The 18,476-nt window shown below is 50.4% G+C and overlaps 2 protein-coding genes across 2 annotated transcripts in view; one reads left to right on the plus strand and one right to left on the minus strand.

The window, feature by feature from the left end:
* Window positions 1–12,036, minus strand: part of LOC119884289 (lysophosphatidylserine lipase ABHD12-like) — a 28,089-nt gene extending 16,053 nt beyond the window's left edge. The window contains exons 1-3 of the mRNA XM_038694751.1: window positions 11,967–12,036; window positions 10,171–10,325; window positions 9,919–10,049 (exon numbers count right to left, since the gene is read on the minus strand). Of these exons, the coding sequence (XP_038550679.1) occupies window positions 9,919–10,049; window positions 10,171–10,325; window positions 11,967–12,036 (356 nt within the window). The remainder of the gene's footprint in view (window positions 1–9,918; window positions 10,050–10,170; window positions 10,326–11,966) is intronic.
* Window positions 12,037–12,164: 128 nt separating this feature from the next.
* LOC119884290 (DNA replication complex GINS protein PSF1) lies at window positions 12,165–18,185 on the plus strand. Its single transcript, XM_038694752.1, has 7 exons — window positions 12,165–12,392; window positions 15,168–15,232; window positions 17,021–17,119; window positions 17,216–17,306; window positions 17,475–17,591; window positions 17,719–17,793; window positions 17,989–18,185. Exons 1-7 carry the CDS (start codon window positions 12,318–12,320, stop codon window positions 18,055–18,057), a joined length of 591 nt encoding a protein of 196 aa, XP_038550680.1. The 5' UTR covers window positions 12,165–12,317; the 3' UTR covers window positions 18,058–18,185.
* Window positions 18,186–18,476: the final 291 nt, after the last annotated feature.

Consider the following 18,476-nt stretch of genomic DNA (forward strand, 5'->3'; position numbering starts at 1 on the left):
ACAAGCGGAATCGGTGGGCAGAATGTCAAGCGGAACAACAAGAAGAACGACAAGCAGAACGACAGGTAGAACAACAAGCGGAACAAGCAGAACAACAGGTAGAACAACAAGCGGAACAAGCAGAACAACAGGTAGAACGACAAGCGGAACAACAGGTAGAACAACAAGCGGAACAACAGGTAGAACAACAGGTAGAACGACAAGCGGATTCGGTGGGCAGAACGACAAGCGAAACAACAAGAAGAACAACAGGTAGAACGACAAGCGGAACGACAGGTAGAACAACAAGCGGAACAAGCAGAACAACAGGTAGAACGACAAGCGGAACAACAGGTAGAACAACAAGCGGAACAAGCAGAACAACAGGTAGAACAACAAGCGGAACGACAGGTAGAACGACAAGCGGAACGACAGGTAGAACGACAAGCGGAACAAGCAGAACAAGAGGTAGAACGACAAGCGGAACAAGCGGAACAACAGGTAGAACAACAGGTAGAACGACAAGCAGAACAACAGGTAGAACGACAAGCGGAACAACAAGCTGAACAACAGGTAGAACAACAGGTAGAACGACAAGCGGAACCGGTGGGCAGAATGACAAGCGGAACAACAAGCCGAACGACAAGTAGAACAACAGGTAGAACGACAAGCAGAACAAAAAGCAGAACAACAAGCAGAACAACAAGCGGAACGACAGGTAGAACGACAAAAAGAACAACAAGTAGAACAACAGGTAGAACGACAAGCGGAACGACAGGTAGAACGACAAGCGGAACAACAGGCAGAATGACAAGCGGAACAACAAGCCGAACGACAAGCGGAACAACAAGAAGAACAACAAGAAGAACAACAGGTAGAACAACAGGTAGAACGACAAGCGGAACAACAGGTAGAACGACAAGCGGAACAACAAGTAGAACGACAAGCGGAACAACAGGTAGAACGACAAGCGGAACAACAAGTAGAACGACAAGCGGAACCGGTGGGCAGAATGACAAGCGGAACAACAAGCCGAACGACAAGTAGAACAACAGGTAGAACGACAAGCAGAACAAAAAGCAGAACAACAAGCAGAACAACAAGCGGAACGACAGGTAGAACGACAAAAAGAACAACAAGTAGAACAACAGGTAGAACGACAAGCGGAACAATTCGCAGAACAACAGGCAGAATGACAAGCGGAACAACAAGCCGAACGACAAGCGGAACAACAAGAAGAACAACAAGAAGAACAACAGGTAGAACAACAGGTAGAACGACAAGCGGAACAACAGGTAGAACGACAAGCGGAACAACAAGTAGAACGACAAGCGGAACAACAGGTAGAACGACAAGCGGAACAACAAGTAGAACGACAAGCGGAACCGGCGTGCAGAAACACTTTGTGTAAACCTTATTTTGGGTCAAAGTCTTTCTCAGCAGCACTCAGCAGAACCAGCAGGAAAATCTGCTAGCGTCGTGTTTCTGACCCGGTGGAAGTCCAGTTCTGGCTCTGTCCCCTTTCAGCTGCCCGGAGGCGGGACCTGCCTAAAGGACTTGTTGTAAGTCAGCCACGGTGGCCGCAGACCGCTGGAAGCTTTTGCTGTGAGGAGCCCCTTCAAACTTTCCCTGAAGGTGCTGCTGCCCCATAGAGTCGGCCTTCTACGTAGGTCTGGGTCCTTCTCCGGGCTCCCTCAGGTGCGCTCGCGGTAGTTTACCTGGCGTCACCGCGCCTGCTCATGCTCATTACCCTGACCCCCCCGACCTTTCTGCTGCTCACTGAAGAGTCACTTTAATCAGCAAACTGAGTCAGCTGTTCATCAACAATCAGAGTATAAAACAAAGACCAGACGCAGCTCTGTGGACAGGTGTCACACCTGTACTGCAGTACTACCTATACTGCTGCAGTACTACCTATACTGCTGCAGTACTACCTATACTGCTGCAGTATTACCTGCAGTACTACCTATACTGCTGCTGTACTACCTGCAGTATTACCTATACTACTATAGTACTACCTATACTGCAGCGGAACTACCTATACTGCAGTAGTACCTATACTGCAGCAGTCCTACCTATACTGCAGCATACTGCAGCAGTACTACCTATACTGCAGTAGTACATATACTGCAGTAGTACTACCTATACTGCAGTACTACCTATACTGCAGTAGTACATATACTGCAGTAGTACGTATACTGCAGTCCTACCTATACTGCAGTAGTACGTATACTGCAGTCCTACCTATACTGCAGTAGTACGTATAATGCAGTAGTACGTATACTGCAGCAGTCCTACCTATACTGCAGCAGTAATTATACTGCAGCAGTACGTATACTGCAGCAGTCCTACCTATACTGCAGCAGTAATACCTATACTGCAGCAGTCCTACCTATACTGCAGCAGTACGTATACTGCAGCAGTCCTACCTATACTGCAGCAGTCCTACCTATACTGCAGCAGTCCTACCTATACTGCAGCAGTACGTATACTGCAGCAGTCCTACCTATACTGCAGCAGTAATACCTATACTGCAGCAGTACGTATACTGCAGTAGTAACTATACTACAGTCCTACCTATACTGCAGCAGTACGTATACTGCAGCAGTCCTACCTATACTGCAGCAGTAATACCTATACTGCAGCAGTACGTATACTGCAGCAGTCCTACCTATACTGCAGCAGTACGTATACTGCAGCAGTCCTACCTATACTGCAGCAGTAATACCTATACTGCAGCAGTACGTATACTGCAGTAGTAACTATACTACAGTCCTACCTATACTGCAGCAGTACGTATACTGCAGCAGTCCTACCTATACTGCAGCAGTACGTATACTGCAGTAGTACCTATACTGCAGTCCTACCTATACTGCAGTAGTACGTATACTGCAGTAGTACGTATACTGCAGTAGTACGTATACTGCAGTCCTACCTATACTGCAGTAGTACGTATACTGCAGTAGTACGTATACTGTAGTACGTATACTGCAGCAGTACTACCTATACTGCAGCAGTACTACCTATACTGCAGTAGTACTACCTATACTGCAGTAGTACATATACTGCAGTAGTACGTATACTGTAGTACCTATACTGCAGTAGTACTACCTATACTGCAGTAGTACATATACTGCAGTAGTACGTATACTGTAGTACGTATACTGCAGTAGTACGTATACTGCAGTAGTACTACCTATACTGCAGTAGTACATATACTGCAGTAGTACGTATACTGTAGTACATATACTGCAGTAGTACGTATACTGCAGTACTACCTATACTGCAGTACTACCTATACTGCAGTAGTACATATACTGCAGTAGTACTACCTATACTGCAGTAGTACATATACTGCAGTAGTACGTATACTGTAGTACCTATACTGCAGTAGTACTACCTATACTGCAGTAGTACATATACTGCAGTAGTACTACCTATACTGCAGTAGTACTACCTATACTGCAGTAGTACATATACTGCAGTAGTACGTATACTGTAGTACATATACTGCAGTAGTACGTATAGAGGGTATGCGCGTGACGTGACGCAGTTCCGCTCACTGAGCAGCCTGAATCAGCTGCTGGTTCTTTGGGGAGCGGTGAAGGTCGCTCACCGCTTTGCTAAACGCAGCCATGGTAACAGATGTTTGGCCGCTCAGTCCAGCGTGTTCCGGAAGGGGAAGTGACATCAATAATACTGCGGTACGCAGGAAGTACCAGGAAGTACCAGGAAGTCTGCACGCTGTTCTTACTCAGCGTCGGCCTCACTTTCATCATCTGACCCAGACAGGAAGTGACCTCGCTGCTGATGTGGCTGCCCGCTCCAGGTCACGGGTCGCTGAGCGCCGCCGCAACTTTAAGAGCGAAAGAAGAAGTCAGCTTCCTGTTGGTCTGAGTCAGCGTCTCAGAGGGATTCTGGGTCAGAAAAGCCATCTACTTCAGGTCAGACCAGAATGGAGCGTACAGAGAGACAGACAGGTAAGAGACAGACAGGTGAGAGACAGAGAGACAGACAGGTGAGAGACAGACCGATGAGAGACAGACAGGTGAGAGGCAGACAGGTGAGAGACAGAGAGACAGACCGGTGAGAGGCAGAGAGACAGACAGGTGAGAGGCAGACAGGTGAGAGACAGAGAGACAGACCGGTGAGAGACAGACAGGTGAGAGACAGAGAGACAGACAGGTGAGAGACAGAGAGACAGACCGGTGAGAGGCAGAGAGACAGACAGGTGAGAGGCAGACAGGTGAGAGACAGACAGGTGAGAGACAGAGAGACAGACAGGTGAGAGACAGACAGGTGAGAGACAGAGAGACAGACAGGTGAGAGACAGAGAGACAGACAGGTGAGAGGCAGAGAGACAGACAGGTGAGAGGCAGACAGGTGAGAGACAGACAGGTGAGAGACAGACAGGTGAGAGACAGAGAGACAGACAGGTGAGAGGCAGACAGGTGAGAGACAGAGAGACAGACAGGTGAGAGACAGACCGATGAGAGACAGACAGGTGAGAGGCAGACAGGTGAGAGACAGAGAGACAGACCGGTGAGAGACAGACCGATGAGAGACAGACAGGTGAGAGGCAGACAGGTGAGAGACAGAGAGACAGACCGGTGAGAGGCAGAGAGACAGACAGGTGAGAGGCAGACAGGTGAGAGACAGAGAGACAGACCGGTGAGAGACAGACAGGTGAGAGACAGAGAGACAGACAGGTGAGAGACAGAGAGACAGACCGGTGAGAGGCAGAGAGACAGACAGGTGAGAGGCAGACAGGTGAGAGACAGACAGGTGAGAGACAGAGAGACAGACAGGTGAGAGACAGACAGGTGAGAGACAGAGAGACAGACAGGTGAGAGACAGAGAGACAGACAGGTGAGAGGCAGAGAGACAGACAGGTGAGAGGCAGACAGGTGAGAGACAGACAGGTGAGAGACAGACAGGTGAGAGACAGAGAGACAGACAGGTGAGAGGCAGACAGGTGAGAGACAGAGAGACAGACCGGTGAGAGACAGAGAGACAGACAGGTGAGAGACAGACAGGTGAGAGACAGAGAGACAGACCGGTGAGAGGCAGAGAGACAGACCGGTGAGAGGCAGACAGGTGAGAGACAGACAGGTGAGAGACAGAGAGACAGACAGGTGAGAGGCAGACAGGTGAGAGACAGACAGGTGAGAGACAGAGAGACAGACAGGTGAGAGGCAGACAGGTGAGAGACAGACAGGTGAGAGACAGACAGGTGAGACACAGAGAGACAGACCGGTGAGACAGACCGGTGAGAGACAGAGAGAGAGACAGAGAGACAGACAGGTGAGAGGCAGACAGACAGACAGGTGAGAGGCAGACAGACAGACAGGTGAGAGACAGACAGGTGAGAGACAGACAGAACGGTGAGAGACAGAGAGACAGACCGGTGAGAGACAGACAGGTGAGAGACAGACCGGTGAGAGACAGAGAGACAGACCGGTGAGAGACAGACAGGTGAGAGACAGACAGAACGGTGAGAGACAGAGAGACAGACAGGTGAGAGACAGACAGGTGAGAGACAGACCGGTGAGAGACAGAGAGACAGACCGGTGAGAGACAGACCGGTGAGAGGCAGACAGGTGAGAGACAGAGAGACAGACCGGTGAGAGACAGACCGGTGAGAGGCAGACAGGTGAGAGACAGAGAGACAGACAGGTGAATGACAGACCGGTGAGAGGCAGACAGGTGAGAGGCAGACAGACAGACAGGTGAGAGGCAGACAGGTGAGAGACAGACAGAACGGTGAGAGACAGAGAGACAGACCGGTGAGAGACAGACCGGTGAGAGGCAGACAGGTGAGAGACAGAGAGACAGACAGGTGAGAGACAGACAGGTGAGAGACAGACCGGTGAGAGACAGACAGACAGACAGGTGAGAGGCAGACAGGTGAGAGACAGACAGAACGGTGAGAGACAGAGAGACAGACCGGTGAGAGACAGACCGGTGAGAGGCAGACAGGTGAGAGACAGAGAGACAGACCGGTGAGAGGCAGAGAGACAGACAGGTGAGAGGCAGACAGGTGAGAGACAGAGAGACAGACCGGTGAGAGACAGACAGGTGAGAGACAGAGAGACAGACAGGTGAGAGACAGAGAGACAGACCGGTGAGAGGCAGAGAGACAGAAAGGTGAGAGACAGACAGGTGAGAGACAGAGAGACAGACAGGTGAGAGACAGAGAGACAGACAGGTGAGAGGCAGAGAGACAGACAGGTGAGAGGCAGACAGGTGAGAGACAGACAGGTGAGAGACAGACAGGTGAGAGACAGAGAGACAGACAGGTGAGAGGCAGACAGGTGAGAGACAGAGAGACAGACCGGTGAGAGACAGAGAGACAGACCGGTGAGAGACAGACAGGTGAGAGACAGAGAGACAGACCGGTGAGAGGCAGAGAGACAGACCGGTGAGAGGCAGACAGGTGAGAGACAGACAGGTGAGAGACAGAGAGACAGACAGGTGAGAGGCAGACAGGTGAGAGACAGAGAGACAGACAGGTGAGAGGCAGACAGGTGAGAGACAGACAGGTGAGAGACAGACAGGTGAGAGACAGAGAGACAGACCGGTGAGACAGACCGGTGAGAGACAGAGAGAGAGACAGAGAGACAGACAGGTGAGAGGCAGACAGACAGACAGGTGAGAGGCAGACAGACAGACAGGTGAGAGACAGACAGGTGAGAGACAGACAGAACGGTGAGAGACAGAGAGACAGACCGGTGAGAGACAGACCGGTGAGAGGCAGACAGGTGAGAGACAGAGAGACAGACAGGTGAGAGACAGACAGGTGAGAGACAGACCGGTGAGAGACAGAGAGACAGACCGGTGAGAGACAGACCGGTGAGAGGCAGACAGGTGAGAGACAGAGAGACAGACCGGTGAGAGACAGACCGGTGAGAGGCAGACAGGTGAGAGACAGAGAGACAGACAGGTGAGAGACAGACCGGTGAGAGGCAGACAGGTGAGAGGCAGACAGACAGACAGGTGAGAGGCAGACAGGTGAGAGACAGACAGAACGGTGAGAGACAGAGAGACAGACCGGTGAGAGACAGACCGGTGAGAGGCAGACAGGTGAGAGACAGAGAGACAGACAGGTGAGAGACAGACAGGTGAGAGACAGACCGGTGAGAGACAGAGAGACAGACCGGTGAGAGGCAGACAGGTGAGAGACAGAGAGACAGACAGGTGAGAGACAGACAGGTGAGAGACAGACCGGTGAGAGACAGAGAGACAGACCGGTGAGACAGACCGGTGAGAGACAGAGAGAGAGACAGAGAGACAGACAGGTGAGAGGCAGACAGACAGACAGGTGAGAGGCAGACAGGTGAGAGACAGACAGAACGGTGAGAGACAGACCGGTGAGAGACAGACCGGTGAGAGACAGAGAGACAGACAGGTGAGAGGCAGACAGGTGAGAGACAGAGAGACAGACAGGTGAGAGACAGACAGGTGAGAGACAGAGAGAGAGACAGAGAGACAGACAGGTGAGAGGCAGACAGACAGACAGGTGAGAGGCAGACAGGTGAGAGGCAGACAGGTGAGAGACAGAGAGACAGACAGGTGAGAGGCAGACAGGTGAGAGACAGACAGGTGAGAGACAGAGAGACAGACCGGTGAGACAGACCGGTGAGAGACAGAGAGAGAGACAGAGAGACAGACAGGTGAGAGGCAGACAGACAGACAGGTGAGAGGCAGACAGGTGAGAGACAGACAGAACGGTGAGAGACAGAGAGACAGACCGGTGAGAGACAGACCGGTGAGAGACAGACAGGTGAGAGACAGAGAGACAGACAGGTGAGAGGCAGACAGGTGAGAGACAGACAGGTGAGAGACAGAGAGACAGACCGGTGAGAGGCAGAGAGACAGACCGGTGAGAGGCAGACAGGTGAGAGACAGACAGGTGAGAGACAGACAGGTGAGAGACAGAGAGACAGACAGGTGAGAGGCAGACAGGTGAGAGACAGACAGGTGAGAGACAGACAGGTGAGAGACAGAGAGACAGACAGGTGAGAGGCAGACAGGTGAGAGACAGACAGGTGAGAGACAGAGAGACAGACCGGTGAGACAGACCGGTGAGAGACAGAGAGAGAGACAGAGAGACAGACAGGTGAGAGGCAGACAGACAGACAGGTGAGAGGCAGACAGACAGACAGGTGAGAGGCAGACAGGTGAGAGACAGACAGACAGACAGGTGAGAGGCAGACAGGTGAGAGACAGACAGAACGGTGAGAGACAGAGAGACAGACCGGTGAGAGACAGACCGGTGAGAGACAGAGAGACAGACCGGTGAGAGACAGAGAGACAGACCGGTGAGAGACAGACCGGTGAGAGACAGACAGGTGAGAGGCAGACAGACAGACCGGTGAGAGACAGACAGACAGACCGGTGAGAGACAGACAGACAGACCGGTGAGAGACAGACAGACAGACCGGTGAGAGACAGAGAGACAGACAGGTGAGAGACAGACCGGTGAGAGACAGAGAGACAGACAGGTGAGAGGCAGACAGACAGACCGGTGAGAGACAGACAGACAGACCGGTGAGAGACAGAGAGACAGACAGACCGGTGAGAGACAGAGAGACAGACCGACCGGTGAGAGACAGACAGACAGACAGGTGAGAGACAGACAGACAGACAGGTGAGAGAGACAGGTGACAGAGAGAGACAGAGACAGAGAGACAGACCGGTGAGAGACAGAGAGACAGACCGGTGAGAGGCAGACAGACAGACAGGTGAGAGACAGAGAGACAGACCAGTGAGAGGCAGACAGGTGAGAGACAGACCAGTGAGAGGCAGACAGACAGACAGACAGGTGAGAGACAGACCAGTGAGAGGCAGACAGACAGACAGGTGAGAGGCAGACAGACAGACAGGTGAGAGACAGACCAGTGAGAGGCAGACAGACAGACAGGTGAGAGGCAGACAGACAGACCAGTGAGAGACAGACAGACAGACAGGTGAGAGACAGACAGGTGACAGAGAGAGACAGAGACAGAGAGACAGACCGGTGAGAGACAGAGAGACAGACCGGTGAGAGATAGACAGGTGAGAGACAGACCGGTGAGAGACAGAGAGACAGAGAGGTGAGAGACAGACCGGTGAGAGACAGAGAGAGACAGGTGAGAGACAGAGAGACAGACAGAGAGACAGACCGGTGAGAGACAGAGAGACAGACAGGTGACAGACAGAGAGACAGGGGAGAGACAGACAGAGAGACAGACAGGTGAGAGACAGAGAGACAGACAGAGAGACAGACCGGTGAGAGACAGAGAGACGGGGGAGAGACAGAGAGACAGACAGGTGACAGACAGAGAGACAGACCGGTGAGAGACAGACAGGTGACAGACAGAGAGACAGACAGGGCTGCAAGGCAGGTAGCAAGGAAACTAAAATTGTCCCAACAGGAAGCCAGACAGAACTACCAAAATAAGACGCAGATTGCAAAGAAAATAACACGTCCAAACAGGAAGCCAGACAGAACTACCAAAATAAGACGCAGATAGCAAAGACAGTGTGTACTACATACTACTTCTGTACAGCGTGTACTACATACTACAGCGTGTACTACATATTACTTCTGTACAGCGTGTACAGCGTGTACTACATATTACTTCCGTACAGCGTGTACAGCGTGTACAACTACACTGCTTCACCATTTTATACTGACCTGAATATAAAATCAATTCAAATTCGTTAGAAACATTTAATACTTCAGTTTCCCCACAATACAATACATTTACCTGGTAGTACTTTATAAAGTATCATTGATGCTTTATAATTAAATTCAGTTTATTTATTTAATGTTTTCTGTTTGCAGGCTGAACTGGATGAGTCCGCTGTGAAAAGCCGGATATAAACATATATACAGAATATCTGTTTATTCCCGTTACTCTGTCTCCCCTGAACGCACCTGTCCCGGTCTCTTACCTCCGGAACGGCTTCCCCATGCTCCCCTCCTCTCCCGGGCCCTGCCGGCCGCCCGCTGCGGGCCCCGCTGCTCCGCTGCCGGGGCGCTGCTTCAGGTCCGGGACGCTGTCCAGCAGAGTGCGGTGGTCCCGCTGTCACGCTCCGCGGTCGGTGTCCGCTTTCTCATCACTGGAAACGGTAAAGAGAGCGGTGTTAGCCGGAGGAGAGGAGCCGGTACCGGGCCTGTCGGCGGGGAGGAGGCCGTTGGCGCACCGGGAGATGCGGCGGTGAGAGCCGGTGAGGACGCAGCCGAGTCCCCGCTGTGCTGGAGCTCTCTGCCGCACTGAGCTCCGCAGAGCCGACGAGCAGCAGCCAATCACAGCGCAGAGGCGCGACCACGTGGCCGCACCGTGACGCCTCCACGGCCCCTGGGGAGCGTCAGAGCAACGACCACCAAAACAAAAACAGGTTCATGATAGAAAATCTAAATAACAAGTGAACTGGAGCGTGGTGCCTTCAAGTGCAGCTCGTAAACTTCTGTAAGAAACCAAAGGTTATAAAACAGGCCGAGCTCTCAACCAACACAGAGCAGGAACAGGTACTCAGTACGATCCCGTCCAGGACCAGAGGTGGAACAATTACTTATTAAGTAAAAGTAGAAATACCACAAGGTGTTTTTAGACACATATACTTACTGGAGAGGAGGTTTTCAACCTAGTACATCTGCAAAGCACAGAACCCGGCAGACAAGTACAGTATAAAGCAGTCTTAGTACTCACGTAAAGTACAAGTACACAAACTTACAGAGTACAACAGAGTGAGCGTACAGACGGCGCCCCGCAGACACAAACACAAAACTTTTATGACGAACGTGAACTTGTAGACCTGATCCACTTCCGACAGGGGACCCTGAGACACAAAAACCAGGACCTGTAGGTCTGGTCCAGACCTGCTGAACCGGTTCTGCTGAAGCACAAAGACGTTTTTGTTCCCCCGCCCACCTGCAGGATTCCACCTGTCACCTTCAGGTCGACCGATATTCAGAGAGCAGGACGTAAACACGCCGATATCAGACCTGAGCTGGGTCCTGAAGGGTCCAACGTTCTCTCAGGAGCAGAACTTCATTACTCCTCACTTATCTAAAAACACAAAGGCTGTGTTCAGAACACAGATCTGAGGTCAGTCCGGAGAGACGCGGCTCACTACAGTGTAGTAGTACTGCATACGGAGACAGTACTGCAGGATTACAGTACTGCTGGTGGACTGTACTCCTGCTTGTGCAATATTTGTACACTGTACACTTGAAGACATGTCCACAGTATGTCAAAATAAAAGCATGCTGTTCTTTGTGCGTTTTACATACAACGGTACGTAGTAGTACTGCAGTACACAGTGAAACACTGTCCATGCAGACAGGTGTGATTATCAGCGGTTCACAAATGCTGCACGTCTTCTCTGTACAGCAGCCGTGTACTTTACTGCAGTAGAAGTACTAATACCACCACTACAACTGAAAGTCCTGCATTCAAACCTTACTGCAGTAAAAGTACTCATGTTGCAGTAAAGTGTTTTCTCTGTTGTATCTGATGTTCCTGGATGAGGAAGCCGTCACACAGGTGCGGTGCAGTAAACGTATTTACACTCTATTAAATACTTCATACCTGAAGTAAAACTGAGTAAATGTACTTAGTTAAACTTGACCTGCTGGCTGCAGCAGGAGGGGAACTCAACATTCCCGAGCCCCTGAACACAACGCGTCCAGCTTGTGCTGCTCTGCCGTGTTTGGCTCCAGATCACTTCTGTGTCCTGTTTGTTCTTTTGTTAGTGTTGAGCTGAAAACACAAACCGGAAGCAGATATTTACCATTTCAGAGCCACAAATCGCCCAGGTTACTTGAACGCAGCGTGAAGTGAGCAGCGAATATCCGCTCAGACGAAGAACAAACTTCTTCTCCGTACTTCAGTATCAAGGCTCGTGTCGGTACCGGGGCTCGTGTCGGTACCCGGGTTCGTGCCGGCTCCGGTTTCTGCCGGACGGTTTATTTTTAACCGGCTGAGCTGTTCGCTAACCGGAAGTCGGACTCCGGGCCAGGAACGGGGCCGTAACAGCGACAAAGTGCGCGTTTCCGGTGACGAACATCAACGTAAATAAAACACGCGCTCACCTCTCAGCCTGGCGGGAAACAGCAGCCTCACAACATGGCGGCGTCTTTAATCAACCGTTAAAGGTGATCGACCGGCTGCTCGCGCCACTGATTTGACGTTTGTCCCAACTCGGCACCCGGAGCGCTACGTCATCCTTTCACGTGATCACAACACGAAGACCGGATTTTGCCGCGAAACCGGGCCGAGCTGTGCGGCGCGAGCGGAGGAGTTTCCCGGTTGAAGTCGGATCAGAGGGTCGGTTCTCGGTTCTCCGGGATGTTCTGCGAGAAGGCCGTGGAGCTGATCCGCGAGCTGCACCGGATGAGCGACGGACAGCTGCCCGCCTTTAACGTGAGTGACCGCCGGTAACGGACCGGCTTTGCTGTGTGAAGTCTTTATGATCCGATGAGGGTCAGAAGGAAACAAGGCAGCGGGTTCTGATTCATCTAGATTTAAAAGAACACTTCCACAGTGCTTCTTTCCTTTGTTACCTTTAGAAAACTATCATTACTGTAATATGGGGTAAGAATTCTTACAAAAACATGTCAACACTTTCATCACAAAAAGTTATTTGATCAAAGCAATTCTGACACAAGTTGATAAACTTTTTTAGTCATTTAAAATGAGCTGTTGATAAAATCTAATTGTGTCGCATTTTTGCTGCTTCTTTCGATTCGCACGCCAAACCCGCAAACCAGAATCCTGAATCGGTCAGTACGGCGGGCTGGCGAGGCTTCACACACGTCATCAACACAAGCCTCGATACGGACGGACACATCGATATCGTTTACCGAGCCCGGTGTGATGACTGTGAACCGTGTCCCGTAGCCAGCCGATGTAAAGCTGGACACTGTATGGTGAAGGACCGTGTTCCGCCTGGACAGGCTGCGGCCTCAGCCTGGTGCACGGACCGTCTCAGCAAACTCATTCTGACTGATGTTCATCTTGTCCTTAGTCACAGTAAGGGTCTCCGGTTCTCTGTGGACCCCGTTAACACGCGGAGAGAGTTTGTTTTGTTCTTTAGTCACAGTAAGGGTCTCCGGTTCTCTGTGGACCCCGTTAACACGCGGAGAGAGTTTGTTTTGTTCTTTAGTCACAGTAAGGGTCTCCGGTTCTCTGTGGACCCCGTTAACACGCGGAGAGAGTTTGTTTTGTTCTTTAGTCACAGTAAGGGTCTCCGGTTCTCTGTGGACCCCGTTAACACGGAGAGTTTGTTTTGTTCTTTAGTCACAGTAAGGGTCTCCGGTTCTCTGTGGACCCCGTTAACACGTGGAGAGAGTTTGTTTTGTTCTTTAGTCACAGTAAGGGTCTCCGGTTCTCTGTGGACCCCGTTAACACGCGGAGAGAGTTTGTTTTGTTCTTTAGTCACAGTAAGGGTCTCCGGTTCTCTGTGGACCCCGTTAACACGGAGAGAGAGTTTGTTTTGTTCTTTAGTCACAGTAAGGGTCTCCGGTTCTCTGTGGACCCCGTTAACACGCGGAGAGAGTGTTTTGTTCTTTAGTCACAGTAAGGGTCTCCGGTTCTCTGTGGACCCCGTTAACACGCGGAGAGAGTGTTTTGTTCTTTAGTCACAGTAAGGGTCTCCGGTTCTCTGTGGACCCCGTTAACACGCGGAGAGAGTTTGTTGTGTTCTTTAGTCACAGTAAGGGTCTCCGGTTCTCTGTGGACCCCGTTAACACGCGGAGAGAGTTTGTTGTGTTCTTTAGTCACAGTAAGGGTCTCCGGTTCTCTGTGGACCCCGTTAACACGTGGAGAGAGTTTGTTTTGTTCTTTAGTTACAGTAAGGGTCGCCGGTTCTCTGTGGACCCCGTTAACACGCAGAGAGTTTGTTTTGTTCTTTAGTCACAGTAAGGGTCTCCGGTTCTCTGTGGACCCCGTTAACACGGAGAGTTTGTTTTGTTCTTTAGTCACAGTAAGGGTCTCCGGTTCTCTGTGGACCCCGTTAACACGCGGAGAGAGTTTGTTTTGTTCTTTAGTCACAGTAAGGGTCTCCGGTTCTCTGTGGACCCCGTTAACACGCGGAGAGAGTTTGTTTTGTTCTTTAGTCACAGTAAGGGTCTCCGGTTCTCTGTGGACCCCGTTAACACGGAGAGTTTGTTGTGTTCTTTAGTCACAGTAAGGGTCTCCGGTTCTCTGTGGACCCCGTTAACACGGAGAGTTTGTTTTGTTCTTTAGTCACAGTAAGGGTCTCCGGTTCTCTGTGGACCCCGTTAACACGCAGAGAGTTTGTTTTGTTCTTTAGTCACAGTAAGGGTCTCCGGTTCTCTGTGGACCCCGTTAACACGCGGAGAGAGTTTGTTTTGTTCTTTAGTCACAGTAAGGGTCTCCGGTTCTCTGTGGACCCCGTTAACACGGAGAGTTTGTTGTGTTCTTTAGTCACAGTAAGGGTCTCCGGTTCTCTGTGGACCCCGTTAACACGGAGAGTTTGTTTTGTTCTTTAGTCACAGTAAGGGTCTCCGGTTCTCTGTGGACCCCGTTAACACGCGGTGAGAGTTTGTTGTGTTCTTTAGTCACAGTAAGGGTCTCCGGTTCTCTGTGGACCCCGTTAACACACGGAGAGAGTGTTTTGTTCTTTAGTCACAGTTTATGTTCAGTCCCAGCTCATTGTTGGTGCATGGGGGGGGGGGGGACTGGTCTGATTCTTTGTCTACATTAATTTATTCTTTCACCAAATCTTCTGTAATTACAAATGCCTGTTTCCCTTCTGTAAGAAAGAACACGTCTAAACCGGCCGTGGCACAAATCAGACCGACAACATGAACATTTGGACGGTTTATTGACGTTTTGCAAACTGCATTCAGCAGCATGTATCTACATGACAACACATTACGGAGATAAATAAAGTTATCGGAACGTATTTCCTGCTTTGCAGTCAGTGCATCCTGTTGCCTGCGACACATCTGGGACTTTCGCCAGTTAATTCAGCCACCAGTTAAACTGTCACACCGGTACTAGGTCGGTACGTTAGAGTCATGACAAGTCAGCGTAAAACTGGCAGAATTTTAAACGGAGTTCGGTTTCAGAACACTTTGAGGCCCTGAACCATCAGTAGGACCGGAGACTTCAGGTTCTGGAGAACCCAGCTGAACCCGGGTCAGTCTGGTTGTATAACATGTGTGGTTTCAGGAGGACGGACTCCGGCAGGTTCTGCAGGAGATGGAAGCCCTTTATGAACAGAACCAGACTGACGTGTGAGTGTTCTGTGTTTTACTTTGAAGGCTGGTTTTGTCTAGTTTAGTGTAAACCTGTTGGGTTTGTGTTTAAATGGACTGTGTGTATATTTGATGTTTTTAATGTTTTTCTACTGAACCTGTTGAAGCCAAAGACAAGTTTCCAGAAATGGATAATTTCTTATACAACAAAGAACCACAACAGTTCATTTTCAATTAGTTTTTAGATTTTACTTTGACAGCTCTGTCTACCTCTCTCTGTTTCTACCTCTCTACGTCTCTCTACCTGTCTCTCTCTACCTCTCTACCCGTCTTTCTACCTGTCTCTCTACCTCTCTGTCTCTACCTCTGTCTCTACCTCTCTACCCGTCTTTCTACCTGTCTCTCTACCTCTCTGTCTCTACTTCTCTACCCGTCTTTCTACCTGTCTCTCTCTACCTGTCTGTCTCTCTGTCTGCCTCTCTACCTGTCTCTCTCTACCTCTCTGTCTCTACCTCTGTCTCTACCTCTCTACCCGTCTTTCTACCTGTCTCTCTACCTCTCTGTCTCTCTCTGTCTCTACTTCTCTACCCGTCTTTCTACCTGTCTCTATCTACCTGTCTGTCTCTCTGTCTGTCTCTCTACCTGTCTCTCTCTACCTCTCTGTCTCTACCTCTGTCTCTCTACCTCTCTGTCTCTACCTCTCTACCCGTCTTTCTACCTGTCTCTCTACCTCTCTCTCTCTACCTCTGTCTCTACCTCTCTACCCGTCTTTCTACCTGTCTCTCTACCTCTCTGTCTCTACCTCTGTCTCTACCTCTCTGTCTCTACCTCTCTACCCGTCTTTCTACCTGTCTCTCTACCTCTCTGTCTCTACCTCTCTACCCGTCTTTCTACCTGTCTCTCTCTACCTGTCTGTCTCTCTACCTGTCTCTCTCTACCTCTCTGTCTCTACCTCTCTACCCGTCTTTCTACCTGTCTCTCTCTACCTCTCTGTCTCTACCTGTCTCTACCTCTCTACCCGTCTTTCTACCTGTCTCTCTACCTCTGTCTCTACCTCTCTACCCGTCTTTCTACCTGTCTCTCTACCTCTGTCTCTACCTCTCTACCCGTCTTTCTACCTGTCTCTCTCTACCTCTCTACCCGTCTTTCTACCTGTCTCTCTACCTCTGTCTCCACCTCTGTCTCTACCTCTCTACCCGTCTTTCTACCTGTCTCTCTACCTCTCTACCCGTCTTTCTACCTGTCTCTCTCTACCTCTCTACCCGTCTTTCTACCTGTCTCTCTACCTCTCTGTCTCTACCTCTCTACCCGTCTTTCTACCTGTCTCTCTCTACCTGTCTGTCTCTCTACCTGTCTCTCTCTACCTCTCTGTCTCTACCTCTCTACCCGTCTTTCTACCTGTCTCTCTCTACCTCTCTGTCTCTACCTCTCTACCTGTATTTCTACCTGTCTCTCTCTACCTCTGTCTCTACCTCTCTACCCGTCTTTCTACCTGTCTCTCTCTACCTCTCTGTCTCTACCTCTGTCTCTACCTCTCTACCCGTCTTTCTACCTGTCTCTCTCTACCTCTCTACCCGTCTTTCTACCTGTCTCTCTCTACCTCTCTGTCTCTACCTCTCTACCTGTATTTCTACCTGTCTCTCTCTACCTCTCTGTCTCTACCTCTCTACCTGTCTTTCTACCTGTCTCTCTCTGCCTCTCTGTCTCTACCTCTCTACGTCTGTCTCTCTACCTGTCTCTACCTCTCTACCTGTCTTTCTACCTGTCTCTCTCTACCTCTCTGTTTCTACCTCTCTACGTCTGTCTCTCTACCTGTCTGTCTCTCAGGAACCAGGCGAAGACTGAGGGTCGCTCTGACCTGATTCCCTCCATTAAACTGCGTCACTGCTGCCTGCTGAGGAACCAGCGCTGCGTCACCGCCTACCTGTAACTACCTGTGACCATCTGTTCACCTGTACGTCATGTGACCGTCAGTCCTCTGTGTGATTGGTTGTTTAAAGACGCTCTTTGTCGTCCCCTCAGCTACGACCGGCTGCTGAGGATCCGGGCGCTGCGCTGGGAGTACGGCAGCGTGCTGCCCGCCAACGTCCGCTTCCACATGTGTGCCGAGGAGGTGAGTCTGAAAGCACTTCCTGTTCATTCACAGGCAAAGGTTACGTGATGGAGGCCACGCCCACTTCTTGGTTACTACATAACGTACTGCACGATACTTCAGTGTACATGTACACATCTGAAGACACACAGTGTGTACTTCAACCTGAACACTGTGTGGTGCGTTCAGGTGCAGTGGTTCAGTCAGTATAAGAAGTCCCTGGCGTCCTTCATGCGGTCTCTGGGTGGCGGCGAGGGTCTGGACATCACGCAGGACATGAAGCCTCCCAAGAGTCTGTACATCGAGGTGAGACCAGGTCCAGCCTGAGCCAGTACTTCTACTCAAGTACAATATACTGCTACTTCAGTCTTTTTACTGCAGTACAGCAGGGGCGAGTACTGCTTTAATACTTTGAGTGCGGTCTCCTGTCCAGGTGAGGTGTTTAAAGGACCACGGAGAGTTTGAGATCGACGACGGGACGGTGATCCTGCTGAAGAAGAACAGTCAGGTCAGGAAGCTGCTTCTTCTTCTACTGCACCAAATACTGTAGTACTACAGCTCTCACTATGACCCTTGTGACACGGAGTACTTCATGTATCACATGCAGCTTCATGAATATTTAATGTTCGTAACGTCTCACTGAGCGTGCTCCAGTCTGCAGGTACAGGAAGTGGTCACCTTAACCCCCCCTCTCTGTCCGCAGCACTTCCTGCCTCGCTGGAAATGTGAGCAGCTGATTCGTCAGGGCGTCCTGGAGCACGTCATGTCCTGATGGCGTCCGATCGCTGATCAATCGGGCAAAATGTTTGATCGTGTCGAGCTGTCGGAAGTCTTTATTCCTGCTGTCCCTGAACACAACGCTTTTATTCTGATGTCAAAATAAAGTTTGTTTCTCTAAAAGCTTCGTCTCATTCCTGCTGAGTACTTCATAAATACTACTGTAGTACTCTGAAATACCTGCCCAGTACTTCATAAATACCACTGTAGGACTCTGAAATACCTGCCCAGTACTTCATAAATACCACTGTAGGACTCTGAAATACCTGCCCAGTACTTCATAAATACCACTGTAGTACTCTGAAATACCTGCCCAGTACTTCATAAATACCACTGTAGTACTCTGAAATACCTGCCCAGTACTTCATAAACTACTGTAATACTCTGAAATACCTGCCCAGTACTTCATAAATA

The sequence above is a fragment of the Micropterus salmoides genome, unplaced genomic scaffold (assembly GCF_014851395.1).
Source record: "Micropterus salmoides isolate LMB-PRFRI ecotype aquatic unplaced genomic scaffold, ASM1485139v1 Ms_hic_scaffold_3341, whole genome shotgun sequence".
Lineage (NCBI taxonomy): Eukaryota > Metazoa > Chordata > Actinopteri > Centrarchiformes > Centrarchidae > Micropterus > Micropterus salmoides.

Coding starts and splice junctions, on each gene's coding strand:
- LOC119884290 (XM_038694752.1), top strand. CDS start 12,318: ATGTTCTGCGAGAAGGCCGTGGAGCTGATCCGCGAGCTGCACCGGATG. Junction 12,393..15,167: donor GACAGCTGCCCGCCTTTAAC/GTGAGTGACCGC, acceptor GTGTGGTTTCAG/GAGGACGGACTCCGGCAGGT. Junction 17,592..17,718: donor CCAAGAGTCTGTACATCGAG/GTGAGACCAGGT, acceptor TCTCCTGTCCAG/GTGAGGTGTTTAAAGGACCA.